The sequence below is a fragment of the Scophthalmus maximus genome, chromosome 5, assembly GCF_022379125.1.
Source record: "Scophthalmus maximus strain ysfricsl-2021 chromosome 5, ASM2237912v1, whole genome shotgun sequence".
NCBI classification, from domain to species: domain Eukaryota; kingdom Metazoa; phylum Chordata; class Actinopteri; order Pleuronectiformes; family Scophthalmidae; genus Scophthalmus; species Scophthalmus maximus.
The window spans coordinates 10,877,289-10,901,590 of NC_061519.1; the positions used below are offsets into that span (position 1 = coordinate 10,877,289).

Consider the following 24,302-nt stretch of genomic DNA (forward strand, 5'->3'; position numbering starts at 1 on the left):
CACCCACTGATGGCGAAAGCAGCAAGAGCACATGGTGCCTCGGGAGGAGGAGGAGGAGGCAACGCATGGAAAACAAAGAGCGATTCTGTGTATTGTTGTCAAGTTAGAAGTTTATGACACAATCCTCAGACCACACACACACACACACACACACACACACATTGCATGGTTCTTCATTTGCAGTGTCTATTTTCAGAAACATTTTCAGTCCTTCCAAACTGTTTTTGATGAATTACAAGCTTCCACCTCTCTATTCTCCACAGCTCGCTCCGCTAACTTCACAAACTTATTCCAACAGGATTATGCACAGCAGCACTATCTTATCTCAGCCATGACGGGCCCCATGTCTGGGAACTGAACTGTGAAACAGATTTTTATTGCATGCAACTTGACAGTTTGTGCAAATGCATGAGGCTTTCTATAGGGTCTGAACCCATAAATCTAAAAAGAAATAATGTATTAATGGTCTCAGTGTGTACTTTGTTGTACTGTGGATGTAAAGTCACCGTGAGGTCAAGCAGATGACCTGATCTATAACAAAAGTATCTTTGGTGGGATGGCGTTAACCCTCTCCTGTAAGGTTTTATTGTTCTCTATTATATTTTCATAATGCCTAATATTTCCATTCAGTGAACCCTTGTACTCTGCTCTCCCTATGCCCGTCCACACATTTGCATATAAAGATTCAATTCTAACATCTTTGAAAATCCTCAAAGGATTGATATTGCTATCGGTATAGTTAATAGTTTTTTTGTTAAAGAACACAAGCATTATCAGTGATGTATTATTTTCAGTTAAATAAGACTAAGTTGATACTGATGTTAATGTTTATTTCTTCTAAACATTTTAATATATATATGTGTTTTAACTAATTTACATACAGTTTGGTGGTTCAGTGCAGTGGTTCACATCTTGGTGCCAGGCTTCCTCCCAACAGGCACGAGATTAAAAAATCTGAGGGACCCTGATTTGATTAATTTGATCTGATACACAAATCTTATTTTCATTTTTGGATTTTAAACTCTCATTATGAAATATTGAACCATTTTACCTGTTTGGACATTGATTAGTTATTCTATACTAATAAAAAACCTCTAACCACCTCCATGAAGCTGATACACTGTTTCCTGTAGCAAGCTCAAAAGGCTGAGTACCAGTGCCTTTAACAATTTATTGTATTTAACCTGCCTATCATAATTTTTTTCATGCAAACTCTTAATCCGTGAAGCAACTCTAGACGTCCATGTCATAATACATGATAAAAAAGTTCAGTCATGATAATATTTGGCCGCACAAAATGACACAAAGGCCGAGTCGTGGCTTTATGCAGTAGTTTCCTTCTCTCTCTGTGTGTTTACGCCCTCGTCCATTGACGTTCACAGAGGATGTTTCATTGGTTAGTTTTCTGGTTGTTCAAGGTAAAGCCCGAGTAGGAGGAGGAGGAGGGTTTCAGGAGCGGAGCAATTCACTTGACGTCAGTGCGTAAGAACGCACGGAGTCGGCGAAGGGGACTCCGAGAACCTTGCGGAGGATTATCACTAGATTTACCTCTCTATTTTTTGTTATTATATCCATCATTTATTCCTCTCTTCTTTCTCCCTCTGAAAGAATCAAACTGCATGTGACGAGTATGTCGGCAGAAGTTTCCAAGGGAATGTTCCTCTTTCTCTCCCTCGTGTTGCTGGATCCCGTGAGTATTCAAACACTTTGATTTTTTTCTTTAACTGGTGCTCTTTTAGCCTAACGGCTGCCGGTCAATGTATCCCTGTAAGATTGGAGGACACGCAGATAGTTGTAAGTTGCCGACATGTGGAAGTTGATGCGCACGCGGGCGCACCATCCAAACCCATAGTTTTGGATGGTGCGCGCACCAGCGTGGAGCGTGATTCAGTAACTGGCCAATGCGGATGAGCAGGGAACATCCCACCTTCCCCTTTTTTTCCCCGCATTTGTATGTATGTTTGGAATCCCAACATGTATCCTCACATGTGCACTCTCGTGTGTGTGTGTGTGTGTGTGTGTCATTCGCCTCAGTCGAAAAAAAGGGGGCCAGACTGTAATTCGCTTTCCAGTGACATTAGTGTGTTTTATGTCCTCAATCTGAAGGTTCAGGTGAATTTGCCCGCTGCAGCCAGGAGGTGCTCATTGGTCTTCCAACAGGCAACACCATGGCAACGGCCTCCTTAGTCTGTCTCTGCACTCTCCGGTCTCCAGTGTCTCTATCCACGACCGTCTCCCGTAGAGAAGCATGTATGATTCATGCTGTAATCCAACTGGAGGTCCAATCCCCCAGAATAGCAGGCTGACTTTTATATCTGCATTTGTACACACCAATCCACAGTTGTCAGTACCTCAGCGCGGAAAAAGAAATCAAGCAAGGGAGATGATGGGAAGTGTTGTGCCGGTGAGGAAGGTAAAAAGGAACGATGTTGATCATGATGATGGAGTGCAGGAAGTTTTCTCCTGATACTCCAACTTGCCCCGCTGAAGGCGGCGCTGATCCATCACTTACAACATTCACTCCAATCACAGTCCAAAGTAACACAGGACGTGGCGCCCAGCCCGAGGAGGGAGATAAATCAGAATTTAAAGGGGGGGGGGGGGGGGGGGGGGAGTCTGGAGTCATATGGACTCATTTTGCGGTTAACAATAGCCACATACCAACGGTCTGATTAATGCCCACAGAGAGAGGGAGACTCATCCACCTAAGTAACAGCAATAAATCTTCTGGTCCTGCCGAGGGTCTGTATATTCTCCGGTGATGAACCCCTCGTGGATTCAACCTCATATGGAACCAATTCATGCCCGCGGATTCCCCTACAATTTCAAAATATGCAAATCGAAGGAATATGACCGGTGAATCACCGACAAAAGATCGATTTTTTTGTGTGGCCGCCGCGCGTGTCGCTCGGAGAGATTAATGGGAGCCCAGGTCAGCCCATCTCAGGGAGAACCCCGGCGGAGACGACAGATGTGTTTACTTAAATAAATGATGCACTGCTCCAAGAGCGCAGGCGGTGCGACAGTTGTAAGTCAGACTTGTAAGACGAACGATGCGTGACCTAAGAGATGCATAGCAAATGTGTGTCAAATATTCTCTTCACAGGTGTCTTCAGTGCAAAATCAGATGTGCGACATGATGAGGGAAATCGACAAAGAGCGGGACACGTGCGAGGCCCAGATTGAGAACAGAACGACAGGTACGTGGGGTGTTCTTGGGTTATCTCGGCTGCATCTTCCGCCTCAATGCCATGTGCAAAATTGAACAAACAGGCTCTGATCCAAGTAGCACAACAAGCTCTTAAGACAACAGAAGCTGTTCAAACCTTCCCCCTGGCTTCATATTACACCTTGCATGGTTGAACGGCGCTTTCACCTAAAGCCAGCCACTTGTCACTTGCGCTCACGTTCGACTCCAAAGCAAACTTGCAAACGGATCACATTTTGTCCTTGATTTTACAGTAAATGCTCTGAAGAGGAATACAGCAGTGAGTGTGTAATAATGACATTTGTCGTTGTTGTCAATAGATTGAAAAATGTGTCTTTTCAATCCATTGCTGATGAAATTACACGTTGCCAAGTGGGATGTTGCATACTCACAGCATGCAGCACATAATTATATTCTACAGAGACACAACAGTGCTTCGTTTAGTCTCTATTACGTGTGTGTGTGTGTGTGTGTGTGTGTGTGTGTGTGTGTGTGTGTGTGTGTGTGTGTGTGTGTGTGTGTGTGTGTGTGTGTGTGTGTGTGTGTGTTTGTGTGTGTGTGTGTGTGTGTGTGTGTGTGTGTGTGTGAGAGTGTGTGAGACTGAAACATTGTTGATCCTGACTGCAGGTATCGGGAGACCGTGTTTGCTTTCACACATTGTAAAAAGTCATTAAACACTCATTATCTTCTACTTAATTCACATATCAAGTTGCTCGCTGTAGATTCCATCAAATGTTCATGCGGGTTAATCCTCCGGGTGCTGATGGTGTAAACAGCACTCAGCATGCTGTGATTTTTATACTATGGCGGCAAGCAGGCGTCGCTTGAAAAAACGTTGTGACCCGATTTTTTTTCTGCGTCCTGAGACCAAACACACTGTGGAAAGTCACAGTGATCCGCGTGTCACGGCGGACAGGGGAGCTGTTTTATTAGTCATGTTGACAGCGTGTTAACTTGGGTCATCTGCTGTTATGAACCCGGGGCTGTAGCGACAGCTGACCTGAGCTTACACGCGCCGGCTGCCATGGGAACTTTCGGTGCTCCACCTCCACCGTAATCAGGCAGCTGTTTGTCAGAGGGATTGATTAATGTTACAACAGCATCAAAACACTTTCTGTCCAATATCCTGTGTTTCGTGCATGTTCTCCTTGGTTTTTATGGTATTTCCATGTATGACTAACATGGATTTTTCTCCCTCTTGTACTCTTTCTCTCCCGTCAGGTTGCAGTGGGACGTGGGACAAGATCACCTGCTGGCCCAGTGCCAACACCGGAGAGGTGGTCACCATCCCCTGTCCCAAGTACCTCTTCTACTTCTCCAGGGATGTCCTTACACGTACGTTTGTTTTTTTTTACAAAATACGTTCCATATGCGTGTGACAGAGTCAAGGAAAGCAATTGACTACTAGGTGTTATGTCTTACGTTTCTGAAACCTTTTGGCAGAAAGACTGGGGCCGATGTCGCAGTCAAGGGTTACTGGCGTTGAGACTTTGAATTTAGTCCACATCAACCTCTCAATTAGGTTTATTACAATGGTTATACCTAAGAAAATCAGAAATAGTGGTCTGACACTCACGACCATTTTGATGTCGAAGAGGAAAATGTGAGACAAAAAGAAGGATAGGTTAATAACCAAGGAAACCAATGAGCGAACTGGCAAATGCTCAAGAACTACTTAAATGCAGCCATAAACCGAAACTTAACAAGATTGGCGAACGTTACTTTAATCCATGTTTTTATATTAATATCGATCAGATGTGTCTCATACTGTATTAGGTGTATTAAATGTTTGCTGTTTCAACTTTATAAAGGGATGATATGGCAACGTTGTGTTTACAGCTTGTTTAGCATACCACTAAGTGGCCAAAACATCAGTTATGATTAAATTAAATCTAGGAGATTTTTAATACTGGACAGTTTTTTGTAGTTGAAACCTGCATGGCCAAACCAATAAACAATGACATTCCTCTACTCAACTGTCAAACATTACGTACACGGTCTTGAAACCGAATTGTGCAACTTTGTCTCCTTTGAAATGAGCAAAAGTCCTTAATTGTGACGAATCAGTCATATTTCTTGCGTATATGATTAACTTGACGAGTTATGTGTAGGATATAGACTGAGATTCTGCTGGTCTTGATCCTTGAATCTATGTTGGTATCATCATGCTCCATATTTGTGACCAAAAACAGGGATTTTTAAGTACGCTGAGCATCTTAACAGCTCATTCTCGCGATGTCATCCCATGATCACCTGTTGTTTGTATCTTTTTCCGTCAGCTCATGTCGTATACCATAAAGAGTAACATAAAAAGTAAAAAAAAGAAACAATAACAGCTTCTCATCCTGGCGTTATCCACCCACCATGGACACATTATGTTTATTAGTCCTCTTTGAATCTATGAGAAGCCTCACGGCGAAGTGGCACTAACTATGTACAGCTAAGGGAAGCCACTGGAGAATTTACTGGCTGAATTGCTGTCTGTTTGTACAGTAGTTCCTGAGATGATTCCCCCTCGGATTGTTCCCGTATATATCTTCACTTTACATTAATTACCACACCGAGCCTCCTCGGAGTAATTGTGCTGCAGGAGTTGTTTATTTGTATTCAGTTGGCAGAGAGCTCTCAACACCAGCTTGGAGCCTTTAGAAGATGTTCTTTTGCAGGAGTTGAAGCAGATTGAAAAGAGCTTGTAAAACCACTGGTTCTTTGAAGCAGCCCTAATCTTGTTTTTGTTTTTTTTAATTTTAATGAATATTTACAACAGATCAAATGACTACTGCATGTGCTCTATGTCAGTCATTGTGATGAATCCGTAGAGAATTACAGCAAGTTTACACTTCCCCTGAGCATGCTCTCATAGCATTTTCTTATTTAAAAAAAATAATTGCATTTTTTTTCCTCCGATTAAGTCACTGTGTGCTGCATGGCAACATCCAAATGACAACAACGAAGCGAATACCTACTGAAAAATGTTGTAGCAGAGCTAAAAGAAGAAATATTGGGCTTACGTTCATGAGGTGAAAAGAAACAACTGGTCTAAATGACCAAACAAATGAAGAATATAGTGTTGCACCTCAGCACGTAATAATCACTGTTGTATTCACAAATAGTTTCCAACAAATAGTCGCCAATGTGACAGCAACAGAGACAAAAACCTGCAAGGAATTACATGAACTTAGCATTTTCATACACCAAGGTTCATACACCTTTTCCAAAGTCAAATTCAAGGTCGTTTTTCATTCTTTTCCAGCACCTTACAGCTGTGGTAAATTACACATTTCTACGAATACATACGTTTAAAGAGATTGTATTACACTATAAACAACCAAAATCGTGTTTCGTAATAACAGAAGGATACAAGTTAAGCATTTTTCAAGCACTTTATCCAGAATCCAAGCACAACTTTAAAATTCAAGCATTTTCAAGGATTTCCAGCACCCGTTCGAACGCTGTTAACGCAATGTGGCATGTCGCGGCAAGAGATGCTCTTCGACAGTGTTTGTTGACGGACCGAAAGCATGACTGAAACAAGAGGAAACAATATTGGTGTTCATTCATCACGATCTGTGCCAGAAAAACGACTTCAAATTAACGCTAAATGTTGCTTCGTCTTATTTAGATGTGCAAATATTTTCATTGCATGAAATCGTTTCCACGGGCTCAAGCTGCAGACATCCCACCGCCTTCGCTGTTCTTTGAACAAGCGTAGAGTTAAAAGATTTCAGCTGCGAGTCATTGCAGTGCTTTTACGTTGAACCTGCGTGCCCCCCCCCCCGCGGACACGGAGGGGCTGTCTCCCCCCATGTAATCCCACCAGTGTTTCCCCCCCTCATCATATCCAGGGCATGAGAGGAACTCGAACTAGGGATCCATCATCCGCATGTGAAGGCTCCATGTGGAAGAAAAAAGTTTTTTGTGATCTGACCCAGACGGGAGATAGTGTGACCTGAGAGCGGAGAGCTCTCCTGGGAAAACCCACAGGGACAGATGACGAATGATCAGTTTTGTGGGGTTGAAGGCGAACGTATATTTTGCTGACATGTCAGAGGTTCACAGGAATCAACAGGCCTCCGCTGTTCAGGGACGAGCATGATGCGAAAGAGGCCTCAAAAGAAAAGAGGAGGGGCGGAGGGGGGGGGCGGGGGGATTGTAAGTGACCTGTGCTGCACTGATGTGCATGATATCAATTATGCAGTAAATCAGCAACTTGGTGCAGGTCAATGCTGGTTAAACCTGATCCGCTCTCAGGTCATGTAAAAGGACTTAATTAAGGGATGATAGGTGGACTGAGATTCTGCGCACTGTAAATTACTTTTGTTGACAGGTGGGAACCTTGTATCTCCAAGTGGGAGCCTTACAGGAACCAAGAAAACACAGCCTCCTTTGTACCAGCAGTATTTCTTTTTTTCCCAGTAACAGAACTTTGCGAGGGACGGATATTAGAGACATATGACGTATACTTCTCCAGAAGTTGCCCCCCTTTTTTTTTGTGAATTCAGCAGTTGTGAAAGCTTCACGTTATTGACACATCTTGAGCCATTCATTTTACAAGCCCCCGCGCGCGCGCACACACAAAAAACAAGCATTACGAAACACGGCGCCACCGAGATTCAGGGGGCCAAGTCATAAATTTAGTTCAGATAGAGTTTGCCATTTTCATGAACTCCGAGTAGGTCTAAGACAAACATGCGACCATTCATCTCTTTTCATAACACGGGCAACTCGCCCTCTCTGCAGGCTCAGAGTGACAGAGCCTATCTGTCAAATGGCTTTAACCTACATGCCGTGATGTTCAGCTGGGCTGAAGTTGTTCGTCGCCAGCTAATATGAATCTTCCTTCGAGATGTGATTAGGAGGGATAAGGCATTAGACTGTATGACAGAAAAGCCCGGACGGAAGAAAAAACCAACCGGGAAAATCAAAACGACGATGGGGTGATTAACTTGTTTGAGCTCTCGTCGGCGTCGCGCCTGACATTGAAAATCCTTGCCGTCATGTTTTGGGGGGGATGATGAAAGCATTCTTCTGGCAATCCCTCAAACACGCCAAATCCAGTGGTGGCATGGGCTGAAACAGCAGAGGCTTATCATCGCCTTTGTGTCTTGTCATGTTGTTTGAGAAGGCTAAGCCGCCGTCTTCTCTGCAATGCGCCGCTCAGGTATTTGTGAGCCGAGCGTATTTTAATGCCAAATTCATTCGAAGACTTTGGATTGTTGGTCATTTCCCAACGGTCTTGATTTGATAGTGGCGTTGCAGTGATACGGTTGGGAAATGTGAAAAATGTCCTACTTTTGGATTTCTACATTTAGCACAGGGCTTAATTCTTTGGCCAACACACGCAGCTTCTTTTCTTATATCTGCAGGAAGGCAAATGGAGAAAGGCCCCAAATGGATATTACACAATAAGAGACTGAACAAAATCAGAGAAATCTCAATCTGTGCTTCTACTGCTGGTTACTGGAGTAGATAGGATTCATGGATGATGTAGGTGGGTTTTCAGTCTAATTAATGATTAGTGCCTCATCTGAAAAGTGATGCTGACGATATGTATAGAAATACGATAACTCCTATTCTGTAACACAACATTTTTCCAAATTATCTACGTATGCAATATTACCCAAAAAAATTTAATTTTCAAAAGATTTGATTTGGACAATGTGTATTCCTTTGGAGTACTTCATTTCAAACTTATTTCTTAAATATTTTTGTATTCATTGAGAGATATTAGACACAGAGAAGAAGCACGGAATTCAACAGAGAGACATTCGACAAAAAGTCTTAAGACAGACTGAATGTCAGCCCTGCGATAGGCTGGCGACCTGTCCAGGGTGAACCCCGCCTCTCGCCCTAGGTCAGCTGGGATTGGCTCCAGCCCCCCGCGACCCTTAATGGATAAAGCACTACAACTAATGGATGGATGGATAAAATTGCCAACGATATGTATTGTACAGATTTAACATTAACAAACTACTAAACGTGATGTGATTTCAAACAAATAGGCTTACGAATTTGGAAACAAACAGGATTTAACGATTATAAGTATATCAATCTGGTTATTGTGTATTTAAAAGATATTGGGTTTATTAGAACTATTAAGCATTTTTTATTGATTATTCATTAAATTCAAATCTTATATTCAATTAAAATACATAGATCCTAAATATTAGGCCTAAATAATTTTGCTAGTGAAGGGAATAAGACCAGATGTATTCATTTTATCTGTAATATTTGTTTTCACTCTAGTGAGTCAAAGTCCACTATACCAGAACTCTAGCCTCAGACTTCTACTCCCCACTTCACTTCTCTCCTCCACTCATCTCTCTACTCTACTTTGCTAGACTTCCGAACACTTCACAGCTCCGTTATTCTCTACAGAGCTCTGCTCTTCGACCCCTGGACTGCTGAACTGCACCCTGCAAAGCTCCACTCCACTGTGCTCTGTTATATTGTACTCTAAAGCCGAACTCAAGCCTATTCTGTTCTCCTCTTATCCTATTCTGTGCTCTGCAAAGCTCTCTAGTGATCTCTGCTCACTTTGACTACAGAGCTCTCCTCTCAGATGATCAGTCTAACGCACTTGGACCTTCACTTCTGCCCCCATGGGCAGGCCAGAGTAAAAATATCTCTCTGCTCAACTGTTGGCCTCCTGGTGCGCGTGCGTGCGTGCGTGCGTGCGTGCGTGCGTGCGTGCGTGCGTGGCGTGGCGTGCGTGCGTGTGTGTGTGTGTGTGTGTGTGCCTGCCTTTGTGCAGTCAGTCATTAAGAAACAAATCGAGGCAAATACACATGGGAACCGTCCCCGGTATCTCTGAGTCAGTGGGGCGACTGATCCCCTTCACTCATTCCTTCCATTTTCTTTCAATATTTGGGAGAATTCCAGTGAGATACATACATCTAAGTGTGACATAATTAATTGTGAGTAAATGAAGCAAAACTTTTGCCTCGCGGCTCATACGACTTCCCTCCCAACACACACACTGCCACAGTCATGATTTCTTATTCTTTTAAGAGTAATGTCAACTGTTCCCTCTGGCCCTCTGCTCATTAGGTAACCTGTCAAAGACCTGCACAGAGGATGGCTGGACCCCCATCAGCATGGACTCCTACATAATGGACTGCGGATACAATCCCAACAACACCATGGACGATAATACAGTCAGCAACCAGTTTGAAACCCCCCCCCAACGGCCCCATGTTGCTGCAGTTGTGTTCATGAGTGTACATGTTAAATGTCAAACTCTGTTTGTGTAACTGACTGTCTTTTTTGCAGGGAGACTTCTTCACTGCCATCAAAGTGGGTTACACCATCGGTCACAGCGTGTCGCTCATTTCCCTCACGGTCGCCATCGTCATACTGTGTCTCTTTCGGTAAGGAGATTGCTCCAAACGTCCGCCTAATGCTCCTGCATGGAGGCAATCAAACACCTTTTCTTCCCTCATTTAGAACAATAAAACTCATTTCACACCGTGCTTCCTGCATTTTATACGATATTTTACGGTGTTTTTCACGCAGTAATATGACGCTGGCAGATTTTGAGGGACAAAATGATTTCTTTTTTTAATTCGACATGATCTTCTGCTGCAACATCGTCAAACCACTTAGACGTGCTGCTGTCGTCCACAGCATGTTCCCTTTGACGTCTCATAAAAAACAGTTTGAGTTGGGTGTGTTTGCATTTGGACCGTTTGCGTGTTATGGGCTAAACAACAAGGGGACGTGTTTACTCCTCTGCCTTATGAAAAGCCAATGGTTTGGACTCCGGAGTGGAGACACAGGATGTGCACAGCGTTTGCTGTTTATGTTCGGCTGTGGATGCCGCGTTCAGGCAGCTGGCCGATGTTGTGTATCATCGTGCCCCGTCCGTCCGAGATGACTCGCCTGATGGGCTTACACAATTCGCCCCCCTGACCATAAGCTCAGCGGGAAGGCATTTGTTTAAAAGCACCCGGAGGAGAACATTTACATTGGTGACATTTTCTCTACCGCAAACCCCTGATTTGTTCTTGTTTACTTCTGCGCTGAATGTCAAGTCGAGAGCTTTTCTCCTTTTCTTTCTCCTTCTTCCTGAAAAAATGTATGTTGCACGGAAAGATCACTGCCATATTAAGTATGAAACAGATACAGATAGCTTGACATTCAGATAAGAGCTCAGTACAGTACAGTGTAGGAGCACATTATGAGGCAATAGTCAGGTACAGTAAGAGCTTACGATGACCACTCTCCTCAGCTCAAATACACATTCTCTCTGTGAATGTTTTTGCGCCCGTAAATTAAGCCACTGGGACTCCTGGTGAATATCTCCTCCGTATTTATCCCGACATGCGCGCTTTGGTGCCAGGAACACACACTTTATCAGATGATTTGCAGGACCGGTCATGTAAACGGCTCACTCAAGGTCTTTCATCAGAGGGAATGCATCATTCAGGAGATTTTGTGTGGTTTCGCATCCCCTTCTTGATTTTAAATCATCCAACGGGCCCGTCTGTCACTGTTTTCACAGGAAGCTGCACTGCACGAGAAACTGCATCCACATGCATCTCTTTGTGTCGTTCATACTGAAGGCCGTGGCCGTGTTCATCAAGGACGTGGTCCTGTACGATGTTGGAGAGACAGAGAACTGCCAGTCGTCTGTGAGTTGCCCGCTACACTCCCCTCTCTCTCCACCTCACTCGCCAAACGCGTCCATTTTATGAGCGCGGTTTATTGATTTTCTTCCCTGCATAATCAAAAGGCCTGCGTCGTAGATCAAGTTAACTTGTCCGCCGACTGGACGAGCAGCAGCCAGCTGTAAAGTTTCTGTCCCTGACCGAAGCGGACTGCATCTCTTGAATTGCTCACGCATGTATTTGCGGACTTTAGAGCTTTGCATCGGAGTTTACTCAAAGGTTCGAGTGCTCAAGTGCTTCTGGGTGCGGCAGTGTTTGCCGAGTGCCTTCCACTCCTCAGATGAAGCTTCCCCCATTCACTTGTCCAGCAGGATGTTGTGAGAGTTCCTGTTTGCTGAACATAAACCTGAACAACAGACGAGCTTTGTCAATAAATCACACTCCCAGTTTTGACAGCTACTTTTAATCACTGCCCGCAGCAACACAACAGTGACAACACGATAAGTGCCAATGTGAGATAAGGTGTTAGATAAACTTCAGGATTTGGTACAGTTTCGTATAACGGAGCTATTTTTATTTTCATGCGATTGATCAAGTCACCAGCGGCGGTGGCGTTTTTTCGCAGATCTTGCTCGTGCTGAATCCACTGCTTTATCACCTGAGAGGATTAGATCAGCAGACTGTAAATCACCCGCTCCGCTGTCTCTAAGTGCCGATCGGTAATTGCTTAACTTTATATATTTCCTCTTCAGGGTGCACAGATTGTCCTGGTCCAAACACAGCTGCTTATACTCCCTCAGCTGTTGTTCATGAATTCCGTGTGGAAGAAAAAAAACAACTACTTTGGTTGAAAGCAACATATTACCGGGGAACAGTTTTATAGAGAAGTGAGTGAAACTGGGAAAAACAAAATTAAATCACGTGAGAAATGCACTTTCCTAAAACTGCAGCATGGAACAAAACCCCACAAAAACTTTGACAACAATAGATTAAAGTCTTTGGTCGTATTTTCCTGTATCGAAACACTATTTCCCATAAGCCCTAGATCGTCTTGGGGATGTCTTCGGTTAACAGTGAGAGGATCAAACAAGGCCGACAATTGTGGACTGCAGAGATGCTGATACGTTGATGTGATTCACTTGTGGGGGGTGAAATTGTGGTTTTGAAAATTATTCATAGTTAGCTTATGTTCAGATCACAAAAGTTTCAGCTTCTAACAGCAAAGGCTCTGGAAGATAGTTATTTACACTTGAATATGAGACCAGACCTGAGGAAGAGGTTCAACCAACAGCAGAGAGAAGCATGTTTGGATGAAACTGTTGCTCCGAAATGGTGCTAAAGATGAATGTTTGAATAACTGCATTGAGTTACTGAGCTGGTGGGCCAGAGGACTTCTGCATCTCCATAATGTCTCAGGGTGAGATTAGAAGATTGATACCACTTTAATATCTATTAATGTCTATTAATCATGAAGTTATAGCCAGGAGATGGATAAGCATAGCCTATGATTTCTCACAGCAAAAAAGGTACATTTCATTAAACCAATCCAAGGTTTAAACAAACCTGAAATACCCAGTATTTTCAAAAAAATAAGAATAAGAATATCTTGCCCTGCTGCTGTGATTATGACCTCTGACATCCTGTCTTTTGTGAGTCTCTCATATTACTGAATGTACAATAGTGATTCACTGTCACGGGAGATCCAAACTTTTGAAAGAAGATACAACACAATTAAAATGTTAAATTGATACGCAATAAACAACATCCAGTGTCGTGATGGCATCTGTATGTGATGTCACACCCACTGACCCACCCACCACAGTATCTTCCCATGGTACTGTGAGAAGCTTGGCTATAACAACTAATATGAATCTGAAATACACATTGATTGCATATTTAATCGGTCCAGAAGTCCATTAGTATAATCAGATTCAGCACGATCATGAGCCATGTAGAATTTTATTCCAAATACAGTATATTGTGCTCATATTAATTGTGATAATGCCTGTCTCCTCGCCGCCGCTCTTGATGAGTGACTCGCCAAGTCGACAGAATCGTTTTCTTTTAACTCGGGTCATCAATACTAATTCCAGAGTGATTCACTAAAAACATTCTCCCTGTGGCCTAATCCACTGGCAACTCAATTTGTCTTCATCATTTGACTTGTAATAGAATTTGCATTTGTCTACATTCCCTGGAAATGCAATAAGCCAAATCGACATCATGGTCTGTTTTGTAGGTGGGCTGCAAGGCGGTGGTGGTCTTCTTCCAGTACGGGATCATGGCGAGTTACTTCTGGCTGCTGGTGGAGGGCCTCTACCTCCACGCTCTGCTCGCCGTCTCCTTCTTCTCGGAGAGGAAGTACTTCTGGTGGTACATCCTGATTGGGTGGGGTAAGTGTCGGCCACTGTGCCATATGTTCGATGAATACAGATCGCTCCCACGAGCTCCTTTACAGCGACATTTGATCCGACCGTTTGTCTGAAGTGGGAAACAAGAAACCATTGAATGCAAGCAAAGGGGGCAAACCTGAATGTCTTTTTTGTCTCGACTGCCACAGCCACAACATACATGATCATATGTTAATTAATTTATAAGCGAGGGTTTTGTACATGGGGGAAATGCTGTGCCTTTTCCATCTACATATGAAATAGTCCTGCTGCCAGTTTTAGATCAGCGGCAGCAGGCAGCTGCCTCTCTGCTGTTGTGATTATAATTCAGTCTAAGAGTCCTGCCATGCGGGGGGAAAAAGCTCATTTGAATAATTCCTGCATCCATGGCAGACACAATATAGGAATAAAACAGATCAGACAGAGTAAACTTGAAAAAGCGAGGGCGCTCTTTTGCGGTTTTCATTGCTCTAAACACCTCAGTGCTGCTGGCTTTCATCCTGTTTGTAAGGGTTCACCACCGAAAAGCTCTTTGCGAGCATGTATTCATACAGAAGAATTCATCTTTAACACTATTTTGGTGCAACACTTTCATTTTAACTACTTCCTTATGCCTCTTGTACAAAAAAATCTCAAAATCTCAAGACTACTCGCCTTTGAACTGCACATTCAGCAACCGTTCCCCAAATTTCTGATGTTCTTTTTTTTTTCTTCCCATCACACCAATAAAGTAACTCTATAAATAGGACCGAAATGCTGTGTCCGACAGCAGGGAAATGGAAACAACCATGTGACTTCTCCTGCAGATGCTCCTGAGCCAATATTGGCACAGAGCAAATATATCAGTGGCTCCTGTTAAAAATGATAAGCATATCCAAAATGCATTATTACTTTAGCTATAAAATCATCCAAAAGATTAACAGTGTACACAGGCTCGACGTCCTCTTCGGTCATGTGTGTTGCAACAAAGTGGACATAATTGATATTCTCTCTCTCTCCGACGTTGAGATTACTTTAATATCGAATTCACTAACAAATTCTCTTGTCTTGTTTGCAGGGGCTCCAACTATCTTTATCTCGGCATGGGTGATTACAAAGGTGTATTTGAATGATTCTGGGTGAGTTAATCATTCCTTTTGGTTTTAATCTTGTTTGATAACGGCGAAATTACCATTTGTGCCAATTTAGATTGAACGTGTTAATCTCTGGGCTTTCCACTGGCAGGAAGACGCATGACTGTGGGTAAACGTTCAAAAGTAACTTCTTGGTTAGTGCGCTGATTAAAAGCTGATCTCAGTGGAGGTCTGGTGAACCATTAATGCGCAATACACAGAGAAACTACTTCAGACAAGAGCTGAGGGTTTCATGGCAGTGCTACCATACGAAGCCAAAATGCCGGAGTTCTATATTTGTTTTATAAGTTATTTAAGGCCAAACTATTAAAAAATGTTTTACATTGTAGAAGTTGTTACAGTAGTTACAGTCTCTGGGCTCTGACATCATTTCATTTAATGTGGTTAAGCGACTTTAAAATGACATATTTAACTATAAAAACCTTTATTTAATTTGTCATTAGTTCACATGGACAAATGAGCTGTAGGAACACATTTGACATTACCAATAAGTGTTTAGTTTTCCCAAAGGCAAAGGTGTAGTGCTGTTTGTTTAAGAACCGCAGCACACCCACAATACACACACACACACACACACACACACACACACACACACACACACACACACACACACACACACACGGAAGCCTATTGCTGCAGAAAGAAAGAAATACGGATCAGCATCACATTATATTGTGAAAGGTTTGTTGTTATGAAACTATTTATCTCAATAAAACAGGACACATTTCACCTTATAATGTGATAACTTCATATTTTGTTTCAACCTGGAACTCTTTCTCGTTCGAATGATGGATCGTGGTACAGGGAACGGATACATTGAGGAATATGGCTCTTGTTTTTTATGATCTGAAGATTCTGCTGTTATTGAGCCCAGTGGATGATATTGTATAAGTATGGCTATACTAAGAAAGAATCCCTCTTACGAGTAATATTAAAACGTCTGACCCTCTGGAGGCCGCATCCAGTCTCGCTGGTCAGCAGGAGGGGAACAGAAGGCTCCATGGATACAGTTAAGCTACACCGTCTCAGCTGTGTCCAGGCAGGGTATTATACTGTATATGTTATATAATATATAGCTCTGTGCATCAGAGCAGGTGGTTTCTCCATATTTGCTCAACTCCAAGGGGAAAAGAAAAACATAAATATGAATTTCCAACCTGATTATGAGAGCTGTTAATATTCTATTTCCTCACTTGGTATTAAAACCTACATGTTATACACAGTTTGGCCTCAAAACTCTGGACTCTTTTTCCTCAACTCCTCTCTTGTTCATATCTCCCCCGTCTTTGTTGTGCAGTTCAGCTTCACGCAACTGCGCCTCATTTTTTTATTCCATGAGAAATAATTAATTTCGCCTCTCTCATCTCTTCTGGCAGATGCTGGGAGACAATCGATGACAGTCCATGGTGGATCATCAAAACACCCATTCTCGTCACCATACTCGTGCGTCACCGGCAGCTCTCCACGAGTAACGCGCCACACACAGTACAGCGCTCTGTAATGAAATCCCATTAACCAGTTTGTTACTCTCTCGCCAGGTGAACTTTTCCCTTTTCATTTGTATAATCCGGATTCTGCGACAGAAGATGAATTGCCCCGACATCGGAAGAAAGGAATCCAATCAGTACTCGTAGGTTTTCCCTGTAAAATGACAACATCTCTGTTGTTGATTGAAATATATAGTATTGTATGAATTTTTGTAACACAATTATTCCTGCTCTTATGTTATTGTTGGTGGGCAGTAATAGGCTATACAATAATAGTATAGCCTTGATTCTATGGGGGTTTTTAAGAAGGTTGAACACAAGCCTTCTCTTCACCTACTCTTCATTTTCTACTTTCCTAGGAGACTGGCTAAATCCACACTGTTGTTGATCCCGCTCTTCGGGATCAACTACATCATTTTTGCCTTCATTCCGGATCACGTCCACCCTCAAGTCAGGATGGTGTTCGATCTCATCCTCGGGTCATTTCAGGTAACGTTGCATAAAAGCGCACAACGTGTCAGGCACCCTGAAAAAACGCTCCGCTATACTTACCAATGAACTGGGGATTTGATGTGCTTAATCCAAGTGAACACACATACGAGCCCAGGCAGAAAGTAAAAGCTAAAGTGCCTTTTGTTCAGTAAAGTAATGTGAAAAAATCTTGGTAGCACGAAATCAGGTCATCTGATTAGGCAAACAAATGGTTTGTGTTGCTGGCATGTTTAATTTTGTAAGGTTGAATAATGAGGTCGTTGATTAAGTACAGAGTATTAAATGCTGGGAGCCAAGTGAAATTGTGGAGACCAAGCAATGGAAAGTATTCTTAATTTATGACCATTCCAGCCCAGACTGATATCTCCTGGGAAAACCTCCCAGGAGATGGAAATGATGAACCACCTGTCCGGGCCCGATGTTGGTCATAATCTCACCGTCATTATTCATTCACAAACATTTTGAATGCTTTCCCAGATGTATCACTATCACTCTGCTATTGCGTTTCAACAACAGCTCTTATCGGAACCGTACATTTCGTCTGCCTCTCTCTTCAACAGGGTTTTGTTGTTGCCGTGTTGTACTGCTTCTTGAACGGAGAGGTGAGTAAATTCAAACAAAAACAAAAAAAACCCTGTTATTTTAAGATGTTTACTGACCTCACTAAATCTCATTTTACCTCCCCCCTCTGGTGTGTCATACCCTCTTGAATCCCCCTCCGCGTCCTGTTTGTCAAACTCCTCGTCTCCGCTGCAGGTACAGTCGGAGATTAAGCGTAAGTGGCGCAGATGGATGCTGCAGAGGTTCCTGGGCACCGACACTAAGTACCAGCAGCCCTCCATAGGCAGCAATGGCAACAACTTCAGCACCCAGATCACCATGTTCACTAAGTGCAGCCCCAGCACGCGCCGTGCGTCCGCGTTTCAGGAGCACCTCTCCGCCATCTGAGACTCGCGCTTGCTCCCCATCTCTGCTTCCGTCGTTGTGTACTGAATGTGTGGCCCCACTGTTGCAATGCAGTTGATATTGGTCACTGAAAGTCAATAGGACATTTTAGCGCTGAAGCTAATATTTGTTCATCGTAATTTGATCCATTGCCTTTGAAAAAAAAAAAAAAAAAGGCGCGTACTCAGTGTTTGTCTTGCGAGGATGGAAAGACAACCAGAACCACTATGGAGACGCTTATTCAGTGAATGGGCAAAAACACAAATCAGAGATATTGTTATCGTCATGGACAGTTTGGAGTTTGAGTGGGTTTGATCGGGGAGGTGCTTCCATTGTGCTGGTTGGCTGACTTACATGGCAGGTAATCGGATGTCTGCATAAAGGTCATTGTCACACTGATGCACCACAGTGAAATGCTCTGGTGAGGTCACACGATGAGTCACCGTGTACTGACTATTGACAAGTTTGTCGAAAACTAACTGTCCGAATAACATGAACTAAGTTTCAGAGTGCAGCAGGGGGAAAAAAAAGAAAGATCTTCATGATCATGATGTGAGTTTAAGGGGAGGCGGGGCTCTCGGCCGGCACTTTCCATCCGATGTTGAGCAATAAGTGGATGGAGCCAGAGAGACGAGCTGCATCCTATACGAAACATGATGTTTATGAAAAGGGGTTTGTTACACAAGAGGAACGCCGAGCACTTAACCTAATGGCCACGTGGCCTCGGGGAGCGGCGGTAGCAACATTAACGACAGTGTCAGGCCGTCATAAACAGCAGATACGGATAAGGAATCTGTAGCATAACCAGCATACTGGACATTCCCGTCCTGCGTATGACAGTTCTATGACAGGACATGCACTCTGCTGAATTACTGCTGGATTACATTCCAGAGGAGCGACCGAAGCTGCTGCTTGTGAAAATTATTCACAGAGGCTTTAAGTTTCGTCTGAGTGCACCGTCACTCAACAGACATTTATTTGTACTGTTTCTGAAACCAACAGACCAGATGTATTCCGTCATTAGTCCACAGTACGCAACTTTGGGTAGTGAATATGTGGCAATAACAATTAACTTCCATTAACTGGAGGGCAAGGACAATTCATTTAGTTGGATTGGCTTTTAGTTTTCCACTCTATTGTATTCTATTCCGTACTGACAATTTAAGTATGCTGTACGCTGTATCGTATTATTTTTTGCCACGCTTGTGGTTTTTCTTGGATGGTATAGTCAGTTGGTAGGTACATCACCTTGGTCCAGACTGAAATATCTCACCAATTGTTGTATAGCTCGCTATTGAATTTTTTTCTCGAGCGCTTGACGAGGATCACATTTGTGCTTTTGAGTGAAATGTCTCAAACGACATTTTTCCTACTGTGCATCCAGGCAGCAACAGTGTCATATTTCACGTGAGAGCCGTGTTGCAGTCTGATGTTTTCCCCATCTTGTTCTCGTTGTATCGGCGTGCGTAAAACTGAAACTAACGGAAAGTACCTCAAACTAAATGTTTCACACAGCTATTGTATGTGATGTGAAACTGTAAATATGGCAAATCATTAGGTGTACGACGTCTTTCATGACTTATACAGTAGTGCTCAGGTGTCAACTGGAAATCGATGTTTACATTTAAACATGTCTGTCAGTATTGTTGGTGAGGTGTATCTTATTTGCTGCCATGTAAATGTGGTGTAAATATCGTTCGCTGTACAGTGTGTTGAATCGGCTGTGAATATGTCATTGGACAACGTGTCAGATGAAGATGAATAAAACCATTTGCACTGTGGTTAAAGCCTTTTGTGTCGTTTCCAGATGGGTCGTCACTGAAAGCAACAGAATCAATGCATCTTTATTTTGTGGTTAAATAAAGTAAACGGGTAATAAAGACAATTTATGAAACAATATAACAAAAATGGATGTACAAATCAACAGCTTTTTTTTTTATAAAAGAAATTTGGTGTGATATTCAAACTTCCCCTTTTCCTCCAGACCTACTTGGACTTTGCGTGTGTCTTGTCTCCCCCTGCTGTAAGTCACGAGATAAAAACAACCTAATGCTGATTTCATAACACTCTCTCATTTTCAGAGACCACATTTGGTTTGTGGCCCTGAAACATTCTGAACCCCACATAAGATAATGTTCACAATTAATGCGCTTGTTTACTTGAACGCTAATGTCACATCATCAACCACATGGCACTGACAGTTCAACTCAGTTATAACTTGGTGAGACGCAGAGTGTTGAGACGCACTGCAAGAAGACTGGATCCCTCTGCATAGCTTATCTCTCGCAAAATGCCATTCCAGCACTTCTCTGCCTCATCATATCTGTGGGAAAGAAACATACGTTAGTTTTCGGTGCCACAGAGGCACCAGGACTTTAGAGAAAGAATGGAAAAGCATTGGAAGTTGTACTTTTGGAGACCAAGATGGATTTTGTCTCCATTTTATACCCAAATTATAGTCATTATAATAATAATAAAAAAAACTCAAAAGATGTACAATGTATATTTCATGGACTATTTTCAGCTGTGTATTAATACACATTTGAAGCTCAAGTATTAAGTGGTGGTGGCACTTATCAGGCTTTGTCGGTACAGACAATTGCCTTTAAGTAGGATCAATTATTTGTTGGTTTAAGTCTTTTCATCTGATTCATTGACATGTGGAAAAACAGAATATCACAAGAATTACCTGTGCTTTTGCTGCTATATTGTGAAAAAGATCAATTTGTTTTCGTAAAGTCTATAAAATGATGGTTTCAATTGAATCTGTAAGATTTTTTTCTTCCAAATTTGCTTGTTCAAAAGTTCTAACTGGCAAAATTTCTCTCAGTAGACTTCACAAGCGTTCATCACATCCAGACTATAACATTACAACAATAATATAAAAACAATATAACAATATAAAAATAAATAATTAAGAAAATAATAATTTTACTTGAACAGATATAATAAAATATTGAACTTTACTTTAAAGCCTCCTATTTAGCATCGATCAGCCACATTTAAAACACATTAAACTGTAGTTTAAGCATACATAACTGTGTGTGTGTGTGTGTGTGTGTGTGTGTGTGTGTGTGTGTGTGTGTGTGTGTGTGTGTGTGTGTGTGTGTGTGTTCCTATGGGCAGCCTTGCAGATGGTGTATGTACAGAGAGGGAGTGAGTTATTTAGTGACAGTTACCTCCAGATGTCCGTCATCTCTGTTGGGACCGGCTCCTCACTGGTCTCACTGGGCATCATGGCGAAGCCCCCCACAGCATACAGGAAGCCTCCCAAAGAAATCAGATTAAGGGAGCTGCGCTCCTGAGGGAACTCTGTAAACTCAGACCACCTGGAGCACAACGGGACAATAACCACACGTACAGAGAAGTAATGACTGTATTAGATAAGCTTCCATATTGCTGCATGACACCCAGGGCAGTACAACGAGTGCTATTTTATGACCTGATGATCTGCTATTCACGCTCGGTGAATCATTTCACTAATGTCGACAGATGCACCTCATAACGATGAGATAAAGTAGGTCGTATAAAATGAACCTGTTGTCTCACTTGTTGGTGGCGATATCATAGACCTCCACGGAGCTGGTGAGGCCTGCATCTGTGACCCCCGTCACCACGTAAATCTGGTCTTTGTGGATGGTGATACCAAACAGCGAGCGGGCCGTCTTCATGGGAGCCAGGTCCTTCCACTCGAACTTAGTAGGATTGTAGACACATAGTCTTCTCATACATTTCCTGCACAAAAACATGAAATACAATGGGACACCCGGCTGATTTTAAAGATGAGGTTTTGTTTATTTCCTACAATTATCTGATGATGTTGATGATGTTGTGTTGGGCATTTGGAGCTTTACCCATACTACGGACTAAAAGTCAGGAGGTCATCTGCTTTGATTTGAGTCCACCAACTTTATGGAAGGACAATGCTGATTGTTTTAATCAATGTTCTTTTTACCAAATAATGTGTAATTAAAATCTAAAATACCAGATTTTAGTTTGAGTTTAGGACTAGCTGGAGAACCACGTACTTGCTCTGAGACTTTCCCCCAATAACGTAGACAAGACCTTTGTGTGACACAGTCCCATGGCCATATACTTCATAAGGCAGAGGATCCGATTCCCCCCATTTGAATGACCTGTGGACAAAAACACATATTCAATGAGTGCATAAAAATGGGCATTACTGACTATATGAATATAATAAAGTGAGGCTTGATTAGTTATCAATATGACATTGTATTAATTTTTCAAAATTAGTGTTTTCAATAAGATTGTGGCTACACAAGGTGTCTGTACTTACTGTCTGTCATAGATCATGACTGAACTCAGGGCGTGCTCGCCTTCCTTCAGTTCCTTTCCTCCCACGACGAAGATGGAGTTCTCGGCTTCCGTCATTCCAAACAGACAGCGAGGGTTGGGCTGTGCGGGCATCCCTAACCACTCTGAACTCACTGGGTCAAACTGGGGATGACGAGAATTAGAATGAGTAATAAGGTGATGATTAGTGATAAGTAGTGAAATATACAGGAAATCTGCATTTTTAGACGCTTGTAAAAGTGAGTTCTACAGGAGAAGATGATCTATGTTTTCAGATGACAAGGAGCTAGCGTGATCTTCCCGATTGACACATTACCTGTAGGAAGTAAGAACTGAACGGCTCGTCTTTATCCTCCTCGTTGTAGAGAAGTCCTCCGACAACAAACACCTGGTTCTGCACGGTGACCAGGCTGCAGTGGTTTTTGGGAATATCTGTTGATTCTGACACCACAAAGCATTCATTCCCTACTGGTTCGTAGGCCACAGCCCCTTTGTCATTGATCATAAGAATCAGCTCCATCTCAAACATCCCAAAGCGTGGGTTGTTGTTGAGTATACCCGGCAGGTACCCTTCCTCGTCATCATTCTCCTTGTCTTCACTTCCATCTCCCCCCTTTGCCCCATCACTGCTGGGCTTCCTGGGCTTTGGCAGACGCCCCCTGTGAGCATCCTTGACAAGATCAAGCTCCTTCTTGATCTCCTGGCTGAATTGGATGTACTTGTGGCGCTCAATTTTTTCTTTGAAGTAATCCACAGGTATGAGCCTAAAACGGATGCAGTGCAACAGCTCCGGCAGGTCCTTAACCCGGTTTGTCTCGTCATGTCTTATCCAGTCCATCAGGGATTCAAACACCAGCTCCTCCCGCTCAACATTGAGGGCATCTGAGGTGATGATAATGGCCAGCTCACTTGGGGCCAGCTGCAAGAAGTCCTGGTCCCTGACAACAACCTGGTAACGTTCACAGATGAACTCTCGAGCACTCAGGGCGAGCCTGGGACAATCCAGCAGCAGCCCCAGTCTGAAAATAGCCATGCAGTTCCCCAGCACCAGCTTCTCTTGCAGGTAGGACACACACACAGAGAAGATGGAGGGGATCTGGTACATGTTAGCCACCATGAAGATGTCCTGGACATTCTGTTCCGTCAGAGAAATGTCAGAGGTGTATAAGTAGCGCAGGATCATCCCCATAACACCAGGCTCCACATCTTTGAGGACAATCTCCCGCTTCTTGCTCTCTTCCAGGTCAGACAGGAACATGGCCTTGAAGAAGGGGCTGCTGGCAGCCAAAACCAAACGGTGGCAGGGGAACTCCTTGTCCTGGACTTTGAGGACACAGTCCACAAACTTGTCATTCTCCAACAGGTCGCACAGTCCATCCTGAAGGAGAGTCTGTTGGTACATCCGAGGCTGCTCCACCGGGTCTATAGCCATGGCAGCCATTTTGTTCTGTCGTCTGGTCCTGGTTGGGTTTGGTGGGCACCCTACTCACTCCCCACAACGGAGCAGGACTGTCAGCCTCTCACAGGGCTGCTCAGATTGCTGTGGATAGCCCCCACGGGTTGGTTGGCTGCCGGCTGCAGCTGTCTGCGGCTGTCAGTCACTCTGTAAGTCACGGGTATTTATAGACAGGACCCTCACAAAGCTGAAGAATCCATTTTGGTGGAACTGCATCACACAGACCCCCACAAACAGCTGAGTGACTAAGCACGGGGGTGACAGC

The 24,302-nt window shown here is 43.2% G+C and overlaps 2 protein-coding genes across 2 annotated transcripts; one reads left to right on the top strand and one right to left on the bottom strand.

Annotated features, from left to right (window-relative positions):
* Window positions 1-1,452: 1,452 nt before the first annotated feature.
* LOC118311456 (vasoactive intestinal polypeptide receptor-like) lies at window positions 1,453-20,045 on the top strand. The gene is made up of 13 exons (XM_035635352.2): window positions 1,453-1,690; window positions 3,107-3,200; window positions 4,430-4,543; window positions 10,259-10,365; window positions 10,481-10,578; window positions 11,712-11,841; window positions 14,057-14,210; window positions 15,265-15,325; window positions 16,717-16,783; window positions 16,879-16,970; window positions 17,187-17,316; window positions 17,880-17,921; window positions 18,076-20,045. The coding sequence occupies exons 1-13, from the start codon at window positions 1,631-1,633 to the stop codon at window positions 18,265-18,267; spliced, it is 1,341 nt and encodes a 446-aa protein (XP_035491245.1). The 5' UTR covers window positions 1,453-1,630; the 3' UTR covers window positions 18,268-20,045.
* A 1-nt stretch (window position 20,046) lies between these two features.
* Window positions 20,047-24,150, bottom strand: LOC118311455 (kelch-like protein 40a). Its single transcript, XM_035635350.2, has 6 exons — window positions 22,898-24,150; window positions 22,565-22,725; window positions 22,293-22,400; window positions 21,814-21,999; window positions 21,444-21,593; window positions 20,047-20,587 (listed from the first exon to the last, which is right to left on the bottom strand). The coding sequence occupies exons 1-6, from the start codon at window positions 24,020-24,022 to the stop codon at window positions 20,476-20,478; spliced, it is 1,842 nt and encodes a 613-aa protein (XP_035491243.1). The 5' UTR covers window positions 24,023-24,150; the 3' UTR covers window positions 20,047-20,475.
* Between the last annotated feature and the right edge of the window lie 152 nt (window positions 24,151-24,302).